Genomic DNA, 21593 nt, shown 5'->3' on the forward strand with positions numbered 1-21593 from the left:
GAGAACGATAGGGCTAGGGGGCGACAAGGAATTGTAAGGGTACTGGAGACCGAAGGCGAGCGTTGCGAGCCGAAAATTCGGGGGGTCCGGGGGTACTCCCCCGGGAAAATTTTGGTGGCTACACCCATTAGATTGGCTAAAAATGCTATCAAAATGGTGTAATCGTGTTTTTTACTACGTTTTTTGACATATTACTAAGGGCACGTTTTCCCTTAAAAATAGTAAAAAATAAGAAATTTGGAAACTATTAGTACTCTGGGCTTGAGTCAAGTTTCTTATAAATAAAAAAACGTGTACGTAGAAGCAAAACACTACAAATATGTATGGTTGGGATGGGGTAAAATGGCTTAGCTACTACGTAAATGAGTTTGATTGTTTTTATGGCTGAAGCCCTTTGCTAAGTGTTTTTCCTCGTATTAAAAGGACTTAAATATTAAAACGTATAACATACCACGTTCGATTTGCTCTTCGTCTTGAATTTTCGAAATTTCAACTTCTTGTTCTTCGGGGTCTTCTGTTGTTCTTTCAGTTTCAAAATCATTAACCTTTCGTTTCTTTGGAAAAGTACCGCCTTTTGATTGAAAAAATGTTTTTATTTTTCTCTGCTGCGAGTCCGTTTCAACTATTGCCGTCGTAGGAGCAGTCCTTCCCATTGCAGCCAAATCTTTGTGCTTGGACTTCGTGTGGCGGGCAGCGTAATCATTGTTAAATACGTCATTACATATACTACATCTAACACTGAAACGGGTAACATTTGTTGCCATATCGCTATCGCACAAAAATATTCCGATGTTGTAGGTTGGTTATAGCAAGCAAGATTTGGACGAACTGCACTATCCATAACATAAGATCAAATTTAACAGCATGCGGAAAACACCTGGTACTGAACATCTAAACAACCAATTCAAACTTCTTATAACAGATTATTATTTACCATGAAATTGATGTGTCGATGAGTTGTTTTGGGATGAGCTTCCTGAATTCTGATAACAGTCCTTTTAGAAATTTCTATTTCCGCCAAAACTTAAAAAATTCGCTCCGACAAAAAAAATTCAAGCATAATTTATCTTCCGACGGAGGGGCTAGCCTCCTCCGACGGGGGGGCTGTAGCCCCCCCTGCCCCCCCTCTGGCGCCACCACTGATTTGAAAATAGTTTCCTCTTTCCCCCTTTAGTCCCAATTGCACCAAAAATTTCACTAAGGCGATTTTACTTGTGTACTTTGGTACAATAGTAAACTAGAGGTTTATCTATATAGATGATATAAGCTGATTCTTTTACTTTATTTAGCAAAAAAGTGGGGAGGCCATGAACCCTTGCCCCCCCCCCCCCCTTGTGCGGGCCCTGCTTACAGTCGATTACACGAATACAGTAACTTTTTCCATTTTTGCAATTCAAAGTCACTGATAGCACCTGAACAAGAAAAAAAAACATAATTTGTTATCTAGCAACAGAAGCAGCAACATAATTTGTTATCTCCCACTTGGTTGCTTGGCAAAAAAGACCCCACAAAATAGTTAAAAAAAGCAGTTAATTGACTGTTAGGAAAATGTAATCAGTCTAAAGCAAGTCAAATGAAGAATCAGATCAGGTGGGCCGGGCCAATCCACCTGACACCACTCCTTCTGTCAACGGTAGAGGCACAGTGATATCGATGTCACCACCACCCTCAGCACATCATTTTTCTAAGGCATCAATTTTCTTACGTCATATATGATATATCATCTCCATTTTCATAAAACGTGTCAATCTTAGCTCCCTGGGAAGGCGCCATTCATAGGCGCAAATTAAAATAGAGTTTTAAGCCTGAAATACAAGTTCAGTTTTTTCAGTATTTAACTGACAGTTTTCAGTTTTCAGTCAAAAACTGATCGTGTATTTAGCAAACACTGACAAAAACTGATGCATTAATGAATGTCAGTTTTTGACTGAACACGTACAACTTCGTCAGTTTTTAACTGATGGGATTTCTATTCATTGGTGGAGCCTTTATTGTTTTAATCTGGCGCCACTCTAATACCCTAGCGCAAGATGCAAGTTTTTCAAAGCAGCGTTGATTTCAAAATGTGGAAAAGTTACAAACACAGATTAATTAATACATGCGTGGAAGTACGGAAAATCATTATGCAATGTGACGTCAGACTCAAAAGTAGTTTCGAAAAGCGAATAGTTTGAAAACGATCTCTTTTTTTCATCTTTCGGTATTTTCGCCTTTTCTTGACGACCAAAGATGTAGCAATAAGAACTGCAGTTTGTCCACGATCAAGCTCCATATAAAAACAGAGTGAGCTGTCAGTCAAAAAATGAAGAAAACTGATCATGTATTGAGGACATCTGCCTTGAGAGACTGAAAACTGTCAGTCAAAAAACTGATAAAAGCTGATCGTGTATTTCAGACTTAAGAGAGTAAAGGTGTTTGCATCAACTTTAGGCTTGGTAGCAATTTAGACTGACTCTCTCTATTTGGAGATGAGTCAAAGAGTTATTTCGGTTTCTTTCAAGTTAACATGACCAGTTTCGTTCATTCTATATAGAGAAAAGTGGCCATTTCTACAGTGGCGGCTCGTGACTTTCACAGTTGGGAGGGCAGACCATCAATATTGCGATAATCGATAGAAAGGTCGAGTTTGCAAATTTTTCACTGTATTCATGGTTCGATGTTGACCGTCATGGAGCGCAGAAGAAAAAGCATATATAGATGTGGTTGTTGTTTAGCGATGATGTCATTTTATGGGCAAAATTTTTCTTGCCCCGATTCCTCCAAATAAGCCAATCACAGGCCGCGTTTCGCAATGCTCGAGGTCGAAAATTGGCATTGCCCCCAGATGCCCATTAGCAAGAGCCGCCCCTGCATTTCTATGGAGAGCTATTAAAAATCATCAGCGAGGCAACCATGGCTTAAAAATCTGAGACGCAAAACGGTGAAAGACAAATAGCAGGGGATCTGGGGACAAGTCTTCGGGAAAAATTAGGGACAATGCCCTCTAAAAAACCTCAAAAACCCTTTCTCATTGAGACTAGAAAACACTTTAAACAAATAATCAATGAATCTATTAACAGGTCATATGAAGTCACAATTTCGCTAAAAATTGGATGAATTACAAGTCTTCTTCTTTTTCAAGTGCAATAAAAATCTATTCTAGAAAATACCGGTTGTCTATAAATTCATTAAAGTAAGGAAAGGAGAAACGTTTCTTGGAACCACGCTCATTGAAAACCTGGAAAACGTTTCTTTCGTAGAGACAAATATACTGAAGCAACTAGAAAGGTATCATACATTTTCAAGTTTTCTTATTAGCAGATTAAGAAAACCTATTGGTACTTTGTTTTGTATATGCACTCCTAAAGGGTTACAGTATATGCGCTCTTAAGAATGTACACATCAAATGTAAATGGCTTTCAAAAAACAAACATTTAATAAACTAAAGCTTTTCGTCTGACACTCTTCAGAGTTTAAAACGTCAGAACATAGACCGAAAATTCTACGCTGGGAAATATATATACCCAGCTGTAGATCGAAATAGGCCAATCAGAAACACGAGCACATGACTGTTGAGGTTGACCAATCAGTGCCGCACATCAAATGTACTTGTAAGAATGGCTGTTCTAGGCCTCAGGACTAACAAAATTGGCTAAGACCTGGCATCATACCTTATTGTGTCCGATCCATGTTTGATTTAACAAAAAAAGCTACAATACCGCTGAACGGGTACAAGTCGATTGCAGTACAACCTCTTGCCAAAAGGTTGTCCTGCATTCGACTGAATAACCAGGATCAGATAACATTACGCCAACGAGGATTGATTAAGCTATGGTCATGTTGGGTTTTTTTAACTTTCAATAAACCACTTAATATCACGAGAATCGTTCACTGAAACAACAAACACGGAACCATCTAGTGACCACTGGCGAAGCAGTTGATACGAGTTAGATCCAACATTGATACGAGCTTCAACTAATTTTCTTGTTTCAAACTGTTTTACATCAACTGCTTTCCACATATTACAGTTATGATCAACGATATACCTCGTAAAGCCCGTACTTCAGACCAAGGTATCTTTAAACTGATCACCTGATTGAAAGTTTGAGTTCTGAAACCACCTTGTCCCCTCTTATAGGTGCGCCCCTAGCGGCATTTGAGACTGTCTGTGTCAAATTTTGTAGAACAGAGTACCAAAGATGCAAACTCCTTTTTTGAAACACAAAAACAAATCTAACATGAAATAGAACACCTGAACAGTCACAATCGACTCTCCCTTTTCCGAATTATGTCAATTGAACAGGAATAGGTACCCAACAATCGAAACACACAATGTCCATCCTATCTTTAAAGATGGATCTTTGCTTCATGAGTATGAAGTTGATCAGAATAATGGCATCTTAATTTTTTGGTGATCTTCGGGCTCAGTTTCTGATAGACGGTTTTTTATCAACCAAAATGGGTGTACAGCCATTCAACAAATATTAATCTAGCATAAATAAACACAGAAAAGATCTCCTTGTGATTCATATTCTTAAAACAGAAGATTTTGTTACTCTAATTTTACGTACCACAAAAATGGCTACTGGAAAAGTGATATAAATCCTGACGATTACGACTAACTACTAACAATATAATTCTAAAAGCTATACACAAATATAGAATTAAGAAGCTATATTTCCAAAAATAACTTATTGTATTTCTAGACTAACACATATATCTGTATTTGAATTTATATACAGTTGGTCAAGTTGGTTTATGTACAGTTACTTGTTTGGATCCAATTAAGGTTAAGGTTTTTTAACTTTTCAACGATTAAGCGCCTATTTTAACGTGCAACCAATGATAAAGGTTGTTTATAATTCTGCATAACGTCAAGGATTTGTTGTTCACCAAAATTTCTAAGCTAATGTGCCTTCCAAACGAGTGCAGCTTTCAAGATCAAAGGTAGTTATGGTTGATATATAAAACATGACGAAAGAGGGAAGGGAAAGGTCAAAAGCGCCTTTGTGGGTCACAATTCACAGATCACAATAGATCAAAGGATATAGGCCCAAGGCTACAATTATAGTAACACTCTTATAGAATTTATTATCATGGGTCAAAATGAACGTTAGCAGACTGAAACAATATTGGTAGTGGTACAAAGTCTTTTGAACACCATGCATGAGTCCTTTACGAAATTCTTCTCCAAGAAATGCGGCAATCCAAACATTTTTCGGGGTGTATGGAAAACAAGAATATTCGGATAATATTTTGGATACAGCGTCTTACATAATTACATAATTACAATCAAACACAACGATTACCTCACGTCTCCCATTCCTAAAACACACAAAACCTTATACCGTCATTGCCTTGGCTCGCGTAAAGAGTCTATGTGACGTTTATTTTCACATGGATCAATGCCTCCATCCATCTATAATTTATCAGTACATGGGTTTTATTCATAATCAGACTTATTCATCTTCAATTGTTCGGTGTGAGGCATTCTGCTACTTGCCAAGATTTGCTACACCCGTCCAAAACCTCTATCCTTTTTTCATTGAAGCCAATCTTTTGACTTTTGCTTCACATTGATTTAGTGATATCCAACAAAGCTGACTCTTGCATATCAGTCAAGAGATATTATCGATTAAGCTCTAAAGCCCAGACCATCTCAGGCCAGCCAGTTCGTCCTCGCTTTCGCACAGGCTGTTCCTTTGTCTATAGGAAAAAAGAATTCCATGTCATACAAGAATTTATGAACATTTTGCATACCTTTACGTTTAAAATTCTGTATTTCTTAACAGGATTTTATTGCTAAGATTCAGAACTTTAAGAAAAGACAACCTGGAAGTTATAACCGTTTTATGAAATATAGGCATGGGGAAACTTTCGTTCTTAGAAAAGGGGGGACAAACAAAGAAAGAAGTCACTGTAACAAGAACGGCCTTGAAACCTCCCATGTCAATACGACAAAAGCTGTCAGCGGGTTCAATAGCCCCAGGCAGAATACCAGATAAACATTTTCCTGAACCAAAATTTGTAACAAGGAACAGCTGCAAAAAGATTGTGATCTCAAAACATTTCACTAAGCAGGAAGCTTGGCGTTGACTGTTGGGTAGGCAAATCGGCCAGTCTAATCGAGCATTATAGTTACGGCTTACCGCTGTGGTTTCTAAAGGGCCAACTTAAGACACTTCTAATTAGCTGATAGTGGCTTTGTTTATTATCGTTATGCTACTTCAAGTCAAGTGGTTTGCAGGACTTGTTAAGTGGCTCTCTAGCAGCGTTCTCTGGGTTTTTAAAAAATTCCAGTTTAAAGCAGCTGTCTTCCATTCGCTGGTGATAAAGCCCTTTCATGCAATAGTCTTATTCCTTCACTATTTAGATACCTTGATCCACACGTGATGGTAACTGCAATTCAGAATCAGCTGATTGCAGGATTTAACTTCGAACGAATAACTTGGAAAACATTTTAAAAGCACGTCTTTGTTCAACAATACTCTAGACCGCTTAGACCTGGTTTTTCAAGAAGGGACCAATCCACTAGCTCATATCAAGGCAAAATGACTACTAAGCAGCTTCTGATGATTTGAACGCTGTTTAAGGTGTATATATTAATTAGACGCACTTTTGAGGAACGTCGCAGGAAAAATTATAATTATAGAAGTTTCTTGGAGCATTTCTTAACCCAGCACAGCAAAGTTTTTAATGTTGTAATATGCCTGATCGGCTTTTGATTAACACAGTTTTGGGGGACGCTTTATCATTACTTGGAAACCACCTTAACTTTGCATTTCGCAAATATTTTCTTAGATTCTTCTTGATCCTTCCTATCACGGATCCCAGATTATAACATAAGGCTACTATTGTTAACAAAATGCCAGTTTAAACCAAGAAAATTTAAAGATATATATGGTCCACCTTGTGCAGGCAGGTGGGTTGCAAGGATCTGCTATATTACCTTATTTGGCTACAGGTCTCCAGCGTTTTCTAGAATTTCAATATTTCTATCCACTTTACTTTTTTTAAATCAACTGGATAAAAAATTCAAAAAATCAACGTACCTCTGGATTTTCTCTTTTAATCCCTCTTTTTGGCAAGATTTGTTTCTCAAGCCTCCCTGTTCGTATATACTGACAATAATTGAAATTGGCAAAACGCCCGCCCTCTGTCATAACCATGCTATACCTTTCATCATCCAACTGTTGCATCAGATGCTGGATGTAACTGATTGCCAGTCTCAACGTTTTTATTTTTGATAATTTTGTGTCTTGTGGCACATTTGGGATACACCCTCTGAGATCAGCGAAAGCAGTGTTAATATTCTGAGTACGTCGTCTTTCTTTTCTGTTGGTAACAACACTTTTGACGGGCAAAATCCTTTGTAGGGCGGAAGCTTTCGTTAGTGGCAGCGTAGGACTAATTGGGTGCAGAAATAGGTCTTCCTCGTGCACGGGACTCCACGCATTACTGTCTGGGCTGCTAAGCGAGTTTGTGCTGCTAAGATCTTCTTGCGAAACGCTGCTTGTACTCATGATTTTGAGGTTTGCAATGTCTGGCAATTGTCCCGATTTTCTTCGACAGCAAAGGTTTGATTCTTTGCCCACTTGTCAGTGTTGCCCGCAACCTGTCTGCAATTTGGTGCGGTGCTGTGCGTGTTATGTTGAAACAAAATGCTTGGAAAACCTCAGTATCAAGGAAGCCTTGTTGATAGACTGCAATGTCCACAGGACAAATCTTGTAGGAAAGCTGATCAAATTTTACACTTTGTAGCGATTCCCTGACAAAATCAATTTTTTACGAAGGTAAGCAATGTCTCCTATTGTCCTTTACGCTACTCTTCTGGGCACTATTGTAAATGTAACCCGCAGATGCTTTAAAAATCTCCAATTCGGATGCAGGAACTTCCTTGAAAAACAGCTGACCGTTGTTTACTATTACAAAACACGTGAAAATGATTACGAAGCAGACCGCCGGCACGGTATTTATACGCGCGTCGTTTAAATCTGAGAGTCTCCAGCAGCTCCGTGTTGATCGGCGCGCACTGGTGGTCTATTGCGCAATACAAAGGCCAAAGTACCGGTTTGCCGGAGACGAAAATGACGCCAGCCGTAGAGATAACGACTCGTTTCTTGTAGGCATAAGTGTTTTAGCAATCAAAGTTTATGTAGACATTGATATTTGAAACTGTTATTCCAAATCAAACATTCCATAAACTTTCTCTAAAGGGTTTTGACGATAAATCTGTGAAAGTCTGATTTCTTATTTCCGTTTCCTTGTTTTGTAATTATAGTGACAAACTCTCACGACATATGATTGTCATTACAGTGAGAGCAAGGTGGCAATAATTATTTAATTGGACAAATGTTAACACTTACACAAACGAAACCACGAGAATCTCGTACCTTCCGTGTTTGGAAGAAATGAAAATGATATTGATGTTGATACATACAATTACTAAATGCCCTGCTTTGAAAGTTTAACAGTATATGCCAAATTTCTTTGCCTGAAATTCTTTCGATAATAACTTTGATTCTTTGATCAGCAAAGTATAGACGATAAACGTACAATAAATTGACATCATTGCAAGAGAAATACACTCTCTTTTATATGAACATTTTTATAAGAATATGAGCCTCGAAATTTGTCAAAAGTTAAGAACAAATAAAGAACAAGATGAGGCTGAGCTACTATAAAGTGTAATTTTGAACAATGTTTAAACTCTTATATAGGAGGAGTTTTTGTGATCTAGGGATCAGGGATACCGGTGAATTTTCACTTGCACTGCTTACACCCTAATCATTTAAGAACAAATTAAGAACAATGGAGCCTCAGGTTTTCGAAAAAATTAAGAACAGCCAGTCTGAGCTTAAAAAAGAGTGTATTTAGACTTTTCACAAATTCTACAGCCAGTTGAAATTCTATTCCTCTAAGCTTATTGATTTATGTTTCCAGCTTTAAACCTTTTGTTGCTAGAGTTGTTAATCTGCTGCAAATTTTTGCTTATCGTATTTGTATTAAGAGCCAGTCATGAGTTGATTTATACTGATGCTGAATGAATATCATCATCATAATGATAAAAATGACTTAATAGTAATAATAATAAAAATAATAATAATGATAATGATAATGTCAATAATAATAATGAAAACGGCAGATAAATTTATTACGAATCATAATAAAGAGTACAAGCATTCTTTACATTTTGCTAGATCGTAAATTATATATCAAATAAAGCACAAATATCAACTATCACAGATAAATGATTTAAGTTACTTTTGGAGCTCGTGGATTCGAAACCTCGCCAAGTCCCGGTTTAATCACCGAACAATGAAAGCACATGATTTTAATTACGAAACAGAGGTAACTCTCATTAGATGATTCACGGTTGCAACACATTGCATAAATCGTCATCACCACAGTGACTCATTTATCAATTTCCTTGTTTAGAAATTTACTTTTAACTTTTGCTAGACAAGGAAAAGCAACGTGACTTTAAAATCATGTGAGGTGGGGCCCTTTGGCGTCAGAGTGAATTTTTTCCAATCAACACATTTTACGTTCCCGTAAGAATGTGTCACGTTTCAACACCTTGCAAAAATGGATCAATTTAACAAAGAATTGAAACTTGCATACAGTGCATTTACACAAATTATTGCGACTCCCTTTCTGCCACTCGTTGTGATGTGGACTCGCATTAAATACCAATATGGTATAACATACCTCGACTTTGGGGGACCTACCCTGGAGGGGCTGCAGGGCCGCTGTCTCTCCTGCCCTCTTCCAGGAGGGCAGAGGGGGCAAGAAGTGCCTTTAAATATTTACTCCCAAGAAAAGTCTATAGAATCTTGTAGATAATTGATGACTAGTTTAGCCACTCTCAATATGTTACTATAAATTAGAAATTCAAAAAATAGAAAAGTTACCCGTTTTCGCTGATAACGGAAAATTCATTTTCAGAAGACAATAATAAACTTCAAAAACCAACGGCATGTTATAAGAAACATACTGATTATCATCAAAACAAGGATTTACGTTTATTTTGTGTCTTAATCTAAAAAACAGGCTGAATTAAAAAAATATTTGATTTGCATTTTATTCTTGTAATTATTATTTTCCTTACAACTCATCTCATCTCAATGATTCCATAGAGTATTGCAATGCAACTATGGAGTATTGAGACTGAGAGGACAATCAAAGTTTTACAATCATCCCATTTCTAATTGTCGTAATTCTAATAAAACCAAACATTTCGATTAATGAGAAGGCCAATTAATACCAATTCGCATGGATAATTTTGTCAACATTATGCCTATGCGTGTAGAGCCTTTGATTCCATAAATCCCAGCTGTATGGGTGGAACAGATCCATGCTAATATTTTATTTTGCTCCACCCTTCCCCCTCACATATAATCAATTATAGTAGTGGAAAAATTCTACCATTTGCCCTCAGCACAAACACTGCACCTCCTGCCCTAGTCTTTTGCAGGCGCCCTTGCCTCGACTGGGGGTATAATCGAGGGAAAAATTAAGAAACTTCACTATTCAAAATAAAAAAACTAGAAGCAACCTAATTTTGCAAGAAAAGGAACCGAGAATTTTTAAATTTTGTGCAAATCAATTAATATGATTGGCTGGTTGGCATAAAAAATTATACATAAAAGATAAAAATTCACTTCCCTCATCTAGAGGAAGCATTAGAACGTAAGTAGATATCTTGCCAGAAATGCTACGAGCATTTGAAAATTTGGACAAAAAATTTAGGAGTTTCTCTGGTTGCAGCCACAAAAAGAAAAACCCTCCACAACAAGCTTCTGTTTTAAAACTTTTTAGCATGAAAAATTAGATACAGAAGCCAGAATGTTCAAATTGATTGTATTGTTTGCTAACTAGCCGAAGGTAGTGTTAGGACACTGTAAATCTATGCTTATCGAGCAGAGTCCTGGCCCTTTCTCTCGATGTGACCACACCTCATGATTCCTATGCCTTGAATTACAGAGAGTTGGCGACTCTCCTCTCTCTAAGGGAAAGTTTGGTAATGTCAGGGACTCGAACCACGGACCCTTGGGTCTGTAGTCAGCGATGACGTCATTAGGGTTACTTGATGACGTCATAATAAAGAAACTCTAAGATACAATGATTATTGAAATTTCCCAAAACCTTAAGAAACTGGAGTACTCAACGTTGATCTTTGTCTGTTATAAAATAAAGAGTTAACTGTATCTACTAAATGTATTGGTGATGAAGATAAAGAACCGTAGCTCGGAGTAATACTTTCTCAACACCCATCGTGTTTTATTATGATATTATCCCTAACATTTAAGCACAGTAAAGATACTGATTTCTTGTTCCCAGCAGAAAAAGGCCTATTATTCTCCCAATCAATTGGGTAAAGCATAATCATCGGGCTTTCCCATTTAGTTCTGAGAGGCTTAAAGATGAAAGACTCTAGCCGTAGACTTCGTCTATATTACGTAGACACAGAAAAATGGGTACCTTTTTCAACTGGCAACTCTTCGCCAGTCCCTCCTGCATTTGGGTATGGAGCCAGACGATTCTCTTTCATAAATTTACCAAAATCCTAAAATACAAAATAAAAAGTAAATAAAAAGATGCATCATCGTAGGTTTGACTGCATATAATTAGCAAGTTTAGAGCTGGGATTATCTTTTTTATAATTATTTGCAAGAGACCAGATTGGCGTGTAAAGAGTTTGCTCTCCTGACAACTAATAAAACTCATGCATTAAATTCATGAGAATGATGCATAATATTTTGAAGCTTTCCATCCTTAAGAATAATACTCTAAGTGGGCCAGGAACTTGGTGGTTCAAGAACCGAACGCTTTCAGTCAAGCTTTCATCTAATGTTACAAGAATGGAACAACTTTGCTTCTGTGAGCAGGGAATTTGCCATTCTCATTCAATGACCCGTAAGTACAGTGGCGTAGGCCGTACAAAAATGGAGCTGTATGAATCTATTTCCGAATTTTTGTTCCTATTTATAAGCTCGAAAACGGAGTCATTTGATAGTAAAACTGATGTCTTTCGAAAAAGATGCTCAAATGGCGCCATTCGACGGAAACAACAGAAAAGAAGTCATTCGAAAACGTAGTCATTCATCTATGGTTTTCAAAACGAGTCCGAGCAAAGGATATGAAGATGGACGAAAAGTGAGTAAAGAGAACTCCTTTGTTGTCGTGCCAGACTCTCTTGACGAAAACTGAGTAGAGCGGAAGAACGGTTAAAGAAAAAAAGGAAATGGTCTGAAAATGAAGACGCATTAGAACGGGGAAATTGAAACAGGGCCTCAATGTCCCTTACTATGCAAGCATGTAGGCTTACACCACGCAAACAACTCATTTTTAAAAAGATTGGCACTAAAACATGCTGATATTTGAAATAATTTTGTCATCACCCACAATGAAAGTCTTTTTTTCCTTTCTGGCGGAAATCAAATCGCTGTAATACAGCATTTCAAGCCTGAATTTTTTTACCAAACTTCATTCTAACCGTGAGACTCATTTTATTGTTGCTGACAGTATAGTGTTAACAAATACTGAAGGAAATAATATTGGGGAAGAACGGTTCATTCAAACGCGTTTGTTTAAAAAACAAACAGATTGCAATGACGTTAACTTAAAACCTCTGTTGTCCCCTGAATTGATCCTTTTTTCAAGGTGTAAAGTGCCTGCCAAATATCTTGGTACACTGAACTAAATTTTTGAATATTTCATACTGCTTCCTCCTCCCTTTCTGAATAATGTTGTTTCATGCCAGGTTAAGAGGTTGGGTTTGGTCCAATGGATTCGTTAATATGATTACATTAGAACTAACATTGTTTTCGGAGAGACAGGGTGCGGTGCCCCTCCTCTTTACCAACAAACGGTTAATTTCTTTTAAAACAACGCTCAAGCAACTGCGTGTGCCAAGGACACGTGGCAGGGATTGTTAGCTTCCTTCAGTCTAACCCAATTATTCAACCACGAATGTTTGCCACATACATATTATAAAAAACGATTCATGTCTAGAGCATTTCAGGTAGCATAGGGACAGTCGGACGGCAAAAATGATATAGTACTATAGTCCACTAAACTATCATTAAAAAGTGCTTACATGTGTAATTTATCATTAAAAAGTGTAATGATTTCGGGGATTTTCCTGGACAAAAAGCTTTCAGAAATTTTGGCATTAAATCTTACAATTTTCCGAAAAAATATTTTTATGCCCAATCTTTTGATGACGTTTTTACATATGCTTGAAAAAATATTCTCTACAAACTACAATACTGAAAGGAAATGCTCGTTTTCTCTCAACTGAAAACACTATAAATGGTTACCCGTCGGCCCGAAATAATATAAAAGTTAAGAAACTCTATAAGAAAAGGTTTCTACAATTGCCATTATAACATTTGCTCGTATTCTACAGTAACTTGATAAAAATATTTATATAGAACTTGTATATGACAAGCTTTCAATACTTGGTTCTGGATTCACAAAAATGTGTAGTCAAAAGGAGAAGAGACATGCATTCATTGGATTTAACAGTTTTTCTTTCTGTGACCACTCTAGGGAGGCGATTTCGTTACGGTTCTTTACTGGAGGGATGCTGTGGGAAACTCAAATTGGAACCCCCCAGAAAATGCGAAATTCTGCTGCTAGAATCGTTAGAAATAGCAGCTAAGATATTTCAGCAGACGGTTTAATAAAAAAGACTGAAATGGCCAACATTTTCTGGCATTACGCAAAATGAAACTGCAATTATAATGTACAATTTAAACAACACCTGAATATCTGATAAGGTTATTTACAAAAAGCTAAGAGCAAAATACATTGAAACACAAAAACAGAGTTGAGTGATCCTCTATTCAAACGAACAAATGGGAGCAAGTTTTTATATTTCGCGGGCCTAAGCTATGTAAAAAATCTATCAAAATATGTTGAAGAAAACATTGTAGAAGTTTTTCTTTACTTTTCTTTTTTTCCTTATGAAAATGTCATGGACATTGCCTAGTTTGATTTATGGCTTATTAAATTTCCAATTTTGTAATTGAATTTTTTCTAACTTGTTTAAGTAAAGTTTTATTAAGTGGCGTTGTTTAAACTGCACCCTGTAAAGCAGTCTTAACTGACTGGCTGGACTCCCATGGTTAAATAAAATAAGATGCAATGAAATGAAAATTTAATCTTTTATGACAGACTAAGACACCCTGCATAAAGCAGCACAATGTGACGTACCTCTATACGATAATCAGTTACACGGCCACCACAGCCTTCACTTATAGATGGAGGATCCTCAACAGGGTTCCGACCAGTAGCTAAGACATGTATGTATACATCCCCTGTAAACACAAATAATGACATCTATTATAGTAACAAATACAGAAACGACCTAATAATTAACAAAGGCAACATATACACTCTTTTTTATAAGAACAATTTTAAAAGAACACAAGCCTTAAAACTGGTCAAAAGTTAAGAACAAATTAAGAACAAGCTGAGGCTGAGCTTCTGCAAAATGCAATTTTGAACAACGTTTTTTCTCAAAATCGAGGATTTTTAGTGATGTGTGGGTGCTTTTTCGGTGAATATTCAAATTTGTCAGCAAATTAAGGCTGTCTCACTCACTTTGTTGGCAAATGAGGCCTGAACACCTCCTTAGAGCGAAAAAGCTAGCAATAGCACTGCTCACACCCTCTTGATTTAAGAACAAATTAAGAACAATGCAGCCTCAGATTTTCGACAAAATTAAGAACAGTCAGCCTGAATTTAAATTTACTGGTTCTTATAAATAAAAAGAGTGTAGTGACGAAGCAATGATTCAGTGACAACTACTGACTACATTAGGCGCTGCGATTAAAATGGGGCAGTTAGAGGCTACAGCTTTAACAGGCTAGTGAAGCTTTCTTACCTCGTTCTTTACGAGCCTCTGTTTTATGTATGCAATAAAGATAGAGAACCTACGTAACATTAGATGATAACATAACCGAGGTTTTAGAGGCTTTGCAACAGAACAAAAAGAACTGCTTCGCTTGAGTCATTCCAATGCATGTCAACTTACATTTTGTTTAGCATGAACTAAATTGATTCTATTTTATACGGCATTGGAATAATCGCGATGGAACAAAGAAGTAATGGACTGAAGGAACAATGGGTCAAAGGTGCAATGGATTAAAGGGGCAAAGGACCAAAGGGGGAAAGTACCAAAGGGGCAAAGAACCAAAGGGGCAAAGGACCAAACAAATTATTGGAAAATGACATTCTACAAGTGATGGTGGATTAAGATTGCGTGATCTTACCTCCATGACTTACAAGCATATGGGAAATGACTTTGGCTCCGGATCTCTTTGGCTGTTCTAGTAAGACAGTTCGACCTGCAAAAATGATGGGAACAGTTTACGGCAGAGATCAGAAAATACAACAGTACAGAGCATTTACATAAAATATCAAGATCCTTGGCAAGCATTCATCCCAAAGAAATCAAGAAATAAAATTTTGACACATTATCATCCCCAGAATTTGGCAGCAAAACCATTGCTTTCAGTTGGAATGGACTTTTTTAATCGAAAACAGCTACTCAAAGTTTTCATCCTGTGAAAAGAGATGGTATCTAAATCAAAATTTCCCAACCTACTGATAATTGTAGCATTTTATTTAGAGTTGCCTTAGGCATTAACGACTTACTCGGTATCCCGTCGCTAAAGACACCATATTTCCTTTCAATTCATTTCATGTCCAGGGAATTTACCTGAAGCGTTCTTATCATATAAGAAATTGGCTGCATAGAATTTAGAACAGCTTAACAAAAGCAAATATTTGAGACAGACTGAATCTTTTCGCCTGGAGCTGCTAGAAAATATATAACAAGGACGTACCTTGTTGTAGAAAGGAAATAAGGCATGCTGCTGGTCGACTGTTTACCTAAAAAGGACAATTATTGACTTACGAGGAAGCTGTTCACAATTTGGTGCATAGAACAGGACGGTTTTAAGTTGCAAATCGTGGATTCATGCTTAATATGCCAATAGTTTTATCGCTTTATTATCGTTGATTTCACAGTTGCCGGGTCAATGACAACACAGAGTTGGAAGTTACTGCTGTCCTGTTCTATACACAAAAACGTACCTCAAAAAAATTATCAATCGATAGGCAAATATAGATGTTTTGATTCTTTTCTCCCAAAGACCATTGCCGAGTGCTTATGGTCATAAGGTATCATAGCTGATTAAAGCAAGTTAAGAAGACTTTTTTCATTACCAACAAAAAAATCAAAGGCTCTGCCTTACAGGTACAAAAGCAGCAGTTGAACAATTCATATCAAGTTGGAAAATAAAAGGTTGTTCATTTAATAAAAATAAAACGTTAGATTTCATACCTTTTTTAGAAACAGTATTTTTAGAAACAGTATTTTTAGAAACAGTATTCTAAGAAACAGTATTTTTATCCTTAGAAACAAATTTTATTATCTAGATATTAAACTGTATCATATTGTCTCCTTATTATCAAGACCAGCAGGAGAAAAAAGGCCATTGCATTATGATGCTTGCACTAACAAACAGAGGAAATGAAGTTTGCATCAAGAAAATTATGGGAGTAGTCAGAAATGTTGTCTTTACGTCTTCGTTTAGCACAAACACGATTCATTATAAGGGCATTTGGTATAGTATACAGAATTGTCGTGACTCATAAAAGCAGGAAAATAAAGTCAGAGTTCTAGCTTCAAACTAGGAAAACTAAATAAAATAAATACTTCTTTTTTCGCAAACACAAATACCATGTCACATCAAATAAATTATCTCGTTTGAAAATTATTAATACAAAGAACTCGTTTGAAAATAAAAAACCATAATAGAACTTGGGATGTAAGCAAACTGCTTTACCTCTGCAGGGGTGCATCTGTACGCTCCAATGCATTGTAAAAGCTCTGCCGTTGAAGATAATAAATTTCATTCCTAATCAATTTTATAAACATGAAAACTAAATAGAAAGAAATACAGCATAAATCCAAATATCATATAAAGCAAAAAAATAAGTCTCCTTTTCTTCGAAGTAAATGAATTGAAAGATGGGAAATCCTATTAGGCAAGTTGGGCATAAGTGGAGGAATAATGGAGGTGAAGATGATTAAAGAAAAAATACTTCGAAAATAGAAACAGAATCAAAGTAGTTACTTGACTTTATATTCAAACCAGTGAGATAAAATGAAATGCTGATATCTCACCATTATTTGAAGAGCTTTTAGGCGTGCACCACTTTAATGTAATAATACTTTTTGTGTAACTTTCTCTCTGTTTGCTACTGCCGAAGTTTGATCCCACAATGCCTTGCCCTTCGGTACCTAAGAATTACGAGAAGCTATTCAAAATAGCAAAACACTCCATAATGTTAATTTAGATACAACTTAAGCGTGCACGAGTTCACAACAGAGTGAACATGCCTAAGTGAGGCTTTGCACAGGGAACTTTAAAAATTAGCTAGGAAAGCAGAAACCTAGTACACTTTAATCTTTCTCAAAGCAAAACCAAGAAGAGCATAAAACTCTGGACAATCTCGTAGGTTACTTCCGATCTGCAAACGGATATAAGTATCCATTCACGTTTAACAAACTTACGTAACGTTTAGGTGGTGTTTACGTAACCAATAATCAAGATACGATTAAACTATGACGCATGCATTGAGAGCAAGGATATTAATGGGAGCAAGGATATTAATGGGAGCAAGGATATTCATTCATGTGTACTGCAGAGTAACATCATTGTGTTGAGATGTAGTTCTGAAAAATACAGAAGGCAAATGTCCCTGGATATCGCTACTGACTTGCAGCAAAAATCTGTAGCCAAATATCATTTTCAGTACCAGTTTCATCAATGCAACGACTAATGGAGCTCTGGGCCCAGTTACATACATTGATGTAACCGTTTGAATCAATGATAAATGTTAGTTACAAATGCAGGTCACACAACAAATTTCGAGACTGCGACATCGCAAAAAGACGAAGAGACTCACAAAACCAGTAAGTCTCGTGATGCACTTCGGCAGGGTGTATGATTTCTACGTCGTAATTTGCAGATGTCCCAGCATGCTGTTCTTCCTAAAACAAAATTGAAAACCACCATCACTGCACGTCATAAATGCTGCAACTTTTTTGTCAAGAAAAAGATAACACAGAGAATTAAAGAGAAATATATATAAAGAGCAGTGTAAGAAAAAAGGGGATTAAAAGCCTAGATGAAAAACTTGTTCTCCTCTGGATCAATTCCCATCAAAATTTATTAATAATCTCCAAGATACGTTAGTGATTCATTTCCTCGTACTTTTGGCCTTAGCTCAAAGAGATAGAAGAGCATTGCGTGACCCTAAATCAGTTACTATTTCATCATACTATCCGTAAAAATCGACATAAGATGTTAATTGATTCCCAAACTGCAGGGAAAGGGAGCCTAGAGCAAGTGAGGTCGCCTGGAGCATTGAAAGAAAGAAAATCGTTGTTGTCAAGAGACAAATGTATTTACTTTCATAGGTATTCCTGTGATGGCAGTCGAACGCAGGTTGAAATGCTTTTTTGCCAACATGATCATCTTTGGTGGAAGGAAACTTGCACGAAACGTTACTGTGCTGGCGCTTAGGGTGCCTGAAATCTGAAAACATAGATCTATTTGATGATACGGGCAAATCTTTCCTTCCTAGTTGGCTTAAACGAAGATATTTAAGTCATCTAGCGAATTTAAAACTTTATTTGCTTGTAGAAATAAAGTTGCATATGATTTCTTGCATGGAAATCAATGTATACTGCACGTTTCATCATATTTAGCTAACAGATTTAATTAACATTAATGATTAAATTACACAGGCAATTGCGGGGCTCCATAAATATGAAATACAGAGGAAGGAGGTATTTTCAATTTCAATTACGCTACAAGATTCCGTGAAGCTTAGAAATACCTGTTTCTTTTCTTTGGTGATTTTGTCGGCAACATTTGAAACATTAACAATTACTAAGTCTAGGTGACATTCCCTGGAAAAGAAAACATTTTCATTCAAATGATTATATCCAAAGTGTAACAGCTCGGAAGTGCTGCCACAGGTTGAACTTCCTATGGGCTCTCGCGAAGCAAAGCACTTTTCAAGTGCAAGCACAGTATCAAAGAACAAATGTCTTCATTCGCAAATACATTCAATTTCAACTTCATTCTAAACGAGGATTGCAAGACACTAAGTCAAATATGGAGACAACTGTCACAAATGATGCCTGGCACCACCCACTTCCCAGATTTAAGGAGGTCTTGGACATTATCCACAGGATAATAATTAAACTCGAATAGCCCCAAACGAAGAAAAAAATACACTTTCTTAGCATTGTGAGGACAACTGAATTAGCCAGGTGATGTAAGGCCTAGTCTCACACAATGAACGAAATACATATGCGATTAAAATTGAAATAATTATTTTAAAATTTGACTTTGATTATTGATGCTCTTCTGGAAGGCAGATACAGAGGATTTTATTAGTACCATGCGAGAAATAAAAAAATACAGCTTAGTATTCCTTTAACCTCTCAATGTCATATCTTTCCTGGATCTCTGAGATTCTGGAGATCAATGGTTTGGTGTCTTTCTCACTGTAAAGCAATTATTAACACACTGTTTAACAATACTGAAATGTATGTTATATATTGTATGTTGGCAAGAAACATCAGTTGTTGGTTTTACATATAGAAGTTGCTTGACAACTGAATAATTGCCATTTTATAGTTTGTGAGCATTTCGACTAAAAATTTATGCAATTTAATCATTAATATATATATATATAACTGTATTGAATCATCTTATACATAGGAAAAGATGCCATTACATAGTGTAGTTAATGAACACAGAGAGCTAGTCAAACATTTTGCAACATTGGGCTTGCAAACAACAGCACTTGATTGAGCATATAGCTGAAAATGTTTTAGTGCTAAAATTTCTGGTTGTGATTAAATTGGCTTTAAACAGTCAAATGATGTGGAAGTTATGAAGAGGGAGAGCAGAAGACTGCATTTCTACGGAAGATGAACCAGGAGAAACAGGCAACAGTGAGATGTGGAAAGAAAGAAAGCAAACAATTTATAGCTTCAGCTTATAAAGGGTGATATGAATCTTTGTAAAACCTAAAAGTACTATAGAATACTAACTTTGATAATTTATTCACAAATCAAGTAGAGGTTTAATCAGAGATTAACAAACCTGTTTAGAGATGTGATAAAAATAATCCTCCCAAAGGAGCTTTGCTTAACCTCATCTTGAAGATCCTTTCGATATTTGAAATTCTCAATTACTGATATAACTGCAGATTCTAAGCCTGGGTAAGCAAAATAATCATCCCCATCATTTTCTTCTAGGTAATCTTCATTTGGTGGTCCAATGTTTGCAAATCCTTTGAGGATCTGTCAAAAAAAACAAACAGTAAAATTTCAAAGACTCAAATAAGCACTCCCCCCTCAAATAAATGCCCCCTAGCTAGAATAAGTCCCCACTCTAGAAGTTGAATAATTCAACAGGTGCCATCTCGTAAAATGTCCATCCTTCGAGTAAGCGCCCATCCTTCAACCTTCAGAAAGGGGTGCTAATTCTTATTATCGATGAAAACATAATTGGAAGGCAATTCAGCAAGAAAGATTAAAAGAACAACACAGTTTGTTTTAGCTATTGATGAAGATGAGGAGGGTGATGAAGATGTAGAAATAGATATCTGAAATCATTATTAAGAAAGAAAGAAAGAAAAAAGTGCTTCAATTAAAACACATTCCTTTTTAATTACTTCCAAATCTATTTTTTAATTTAGTGCCCCTTGATTAAGTGCCTACCTCAAATAAGTGCCCACCCTGGAGCCTCAAAAATTAAATAAGCACCATGGCTCTTATTCGAGGCATTACGGTATTACAAATAACTGCATAATGATGGATGATTTTTAATGCGTGCTAAAATCTATTGGTCTCTCTGCAAACTTAGTTCAAAAGTTTACCTTGTACCAATTTCCTCAACTATTAGAGAAATAAAATTTCAACTCAATTAGTTTAACTCAAAATCTACCTGACTGATATTCTGTTCTTCTTTCTTAAAAGAGTTCAACTTCTTGGAATCAGTATCTGAAACAACCAACTGAACCTAAAAATCAAGCATGTTATATACTTCAGTTTGATCCACTATATATGCAAGCCATATTAAACAGTATTAAGAGATTTCAAAAGTAAATAATTGAGGCCTCAAGTTCACTACCCTGTTCTTGGACCATTTCTACAAATATCAATGACATAAAAATTATCAAAAGATTAACAAATGATTTCATAGTGTTTTCCATTCAGGGGCATTCCATCTCAGATTTGCTAGTGTATTACTATTAAAAACTTTTCTGTTTTTGTAAATATCATCTATTTCTATATCACAGCACATTTTGCTAAATAATTGCAAAATAACTATTTGGACTTTTAATTGGAATTTTTGCTTCCAGTAAAAGCAACAAGAGCATTATATGACTAACTTGACGATATGTATATATTTTTCTTTTATATATATATATCTTCACTATTTCAAGTTTATTACATTTATCTATGAAGATCCACAAGCAAGGAAAAAACATTTAGTCAGCTATAT

At 36.3% G+C, this 21593-nt stretch overlaps 2 protein-coding genes across 3 annotated transcripts in view; both read right to left on the reverse strand.

Annotated features, from left to right (window-relative positions):
• The window catches only part of LOC135685955 (integrator complex subunit 13), a 33666-nt gene that overhangs the window by 10612 nt on the left and 1461 nt on the right, over positions 1-21593 (reverse strand). For both annotated transcript variants that reach the window (XM_089108811.1, XM_089108810.1), the window contains exons 2-13: positions 21033-21107; positions 20187-20386; positions 19517-19582; positions 18907-18979; positions 18477-18602; positions 17971-18055; positions 17186-17302; positions 16845-16888; positions 15840-15885; positions 15264-15338; positions 14203-14306; positions 11464-11548 (exon numbers count right to left, since the gene is read on the reverse strand). In XM_089108811.1, coding sequence (XP_088964937.1) covers positions 11464-11548; positions 14203-14306; positions 15264-15338; positions 15840-15885; positions 16845-16888; positions 17186-17302; positions 17971-18055; positions 18477-18602; positions 18907-18979; positions 19517-19582; positions 20187-20386; positions 21033-21107 — 1096 coding nt within the window. The remainder of the gene's footprint in view (positions 1-11463; positions 11549-14202; positions 14307-15263; positions 15339-15839; positions 15886-16844; positions 16889-17185; positions 17303-17970; positions 18056-18476; positions 18603-18906; positions 18980-19516; positions 19583-20186; positions 20387-21032; positions 21108-21593) is intronic.
• LOC135685957 (heart- and neural crest derivatives-expressed protein 1) lies at positions 363-11443 on the reverse strand. Its single transcript, XM_065202076.2, has 2 exons — positions 7032-11443; positions 363-5685 (listed from the first exon to the last, which is right to left on the reverse strand). Exons 1-2 carry the CDS (start codon positions 7500-7502, stop codon positions 5608-5610), a joined length of 549 nt encoding a protein of 182 aa, XP_065058148.1. The 5' UTR covers positions 7503-11443; the 3' UTR covers positions 363-5607.

This window comes from Rhopilema esculentum, chromosome 6 (genome assembly GCF_057945365.1).
Source record: "Rhopilema esculentum isolate cy_ngs chromosome 6, ASM5794536v1, whole genome shotgun sequence".
NCBI classification, from domain to species: Eukaryota; Metazoa; Cnidaria; class Scyphozoa; order Rhizostomeae; family Rhizostomatidae; genus Rhopilema; species Rhopilema esculentum.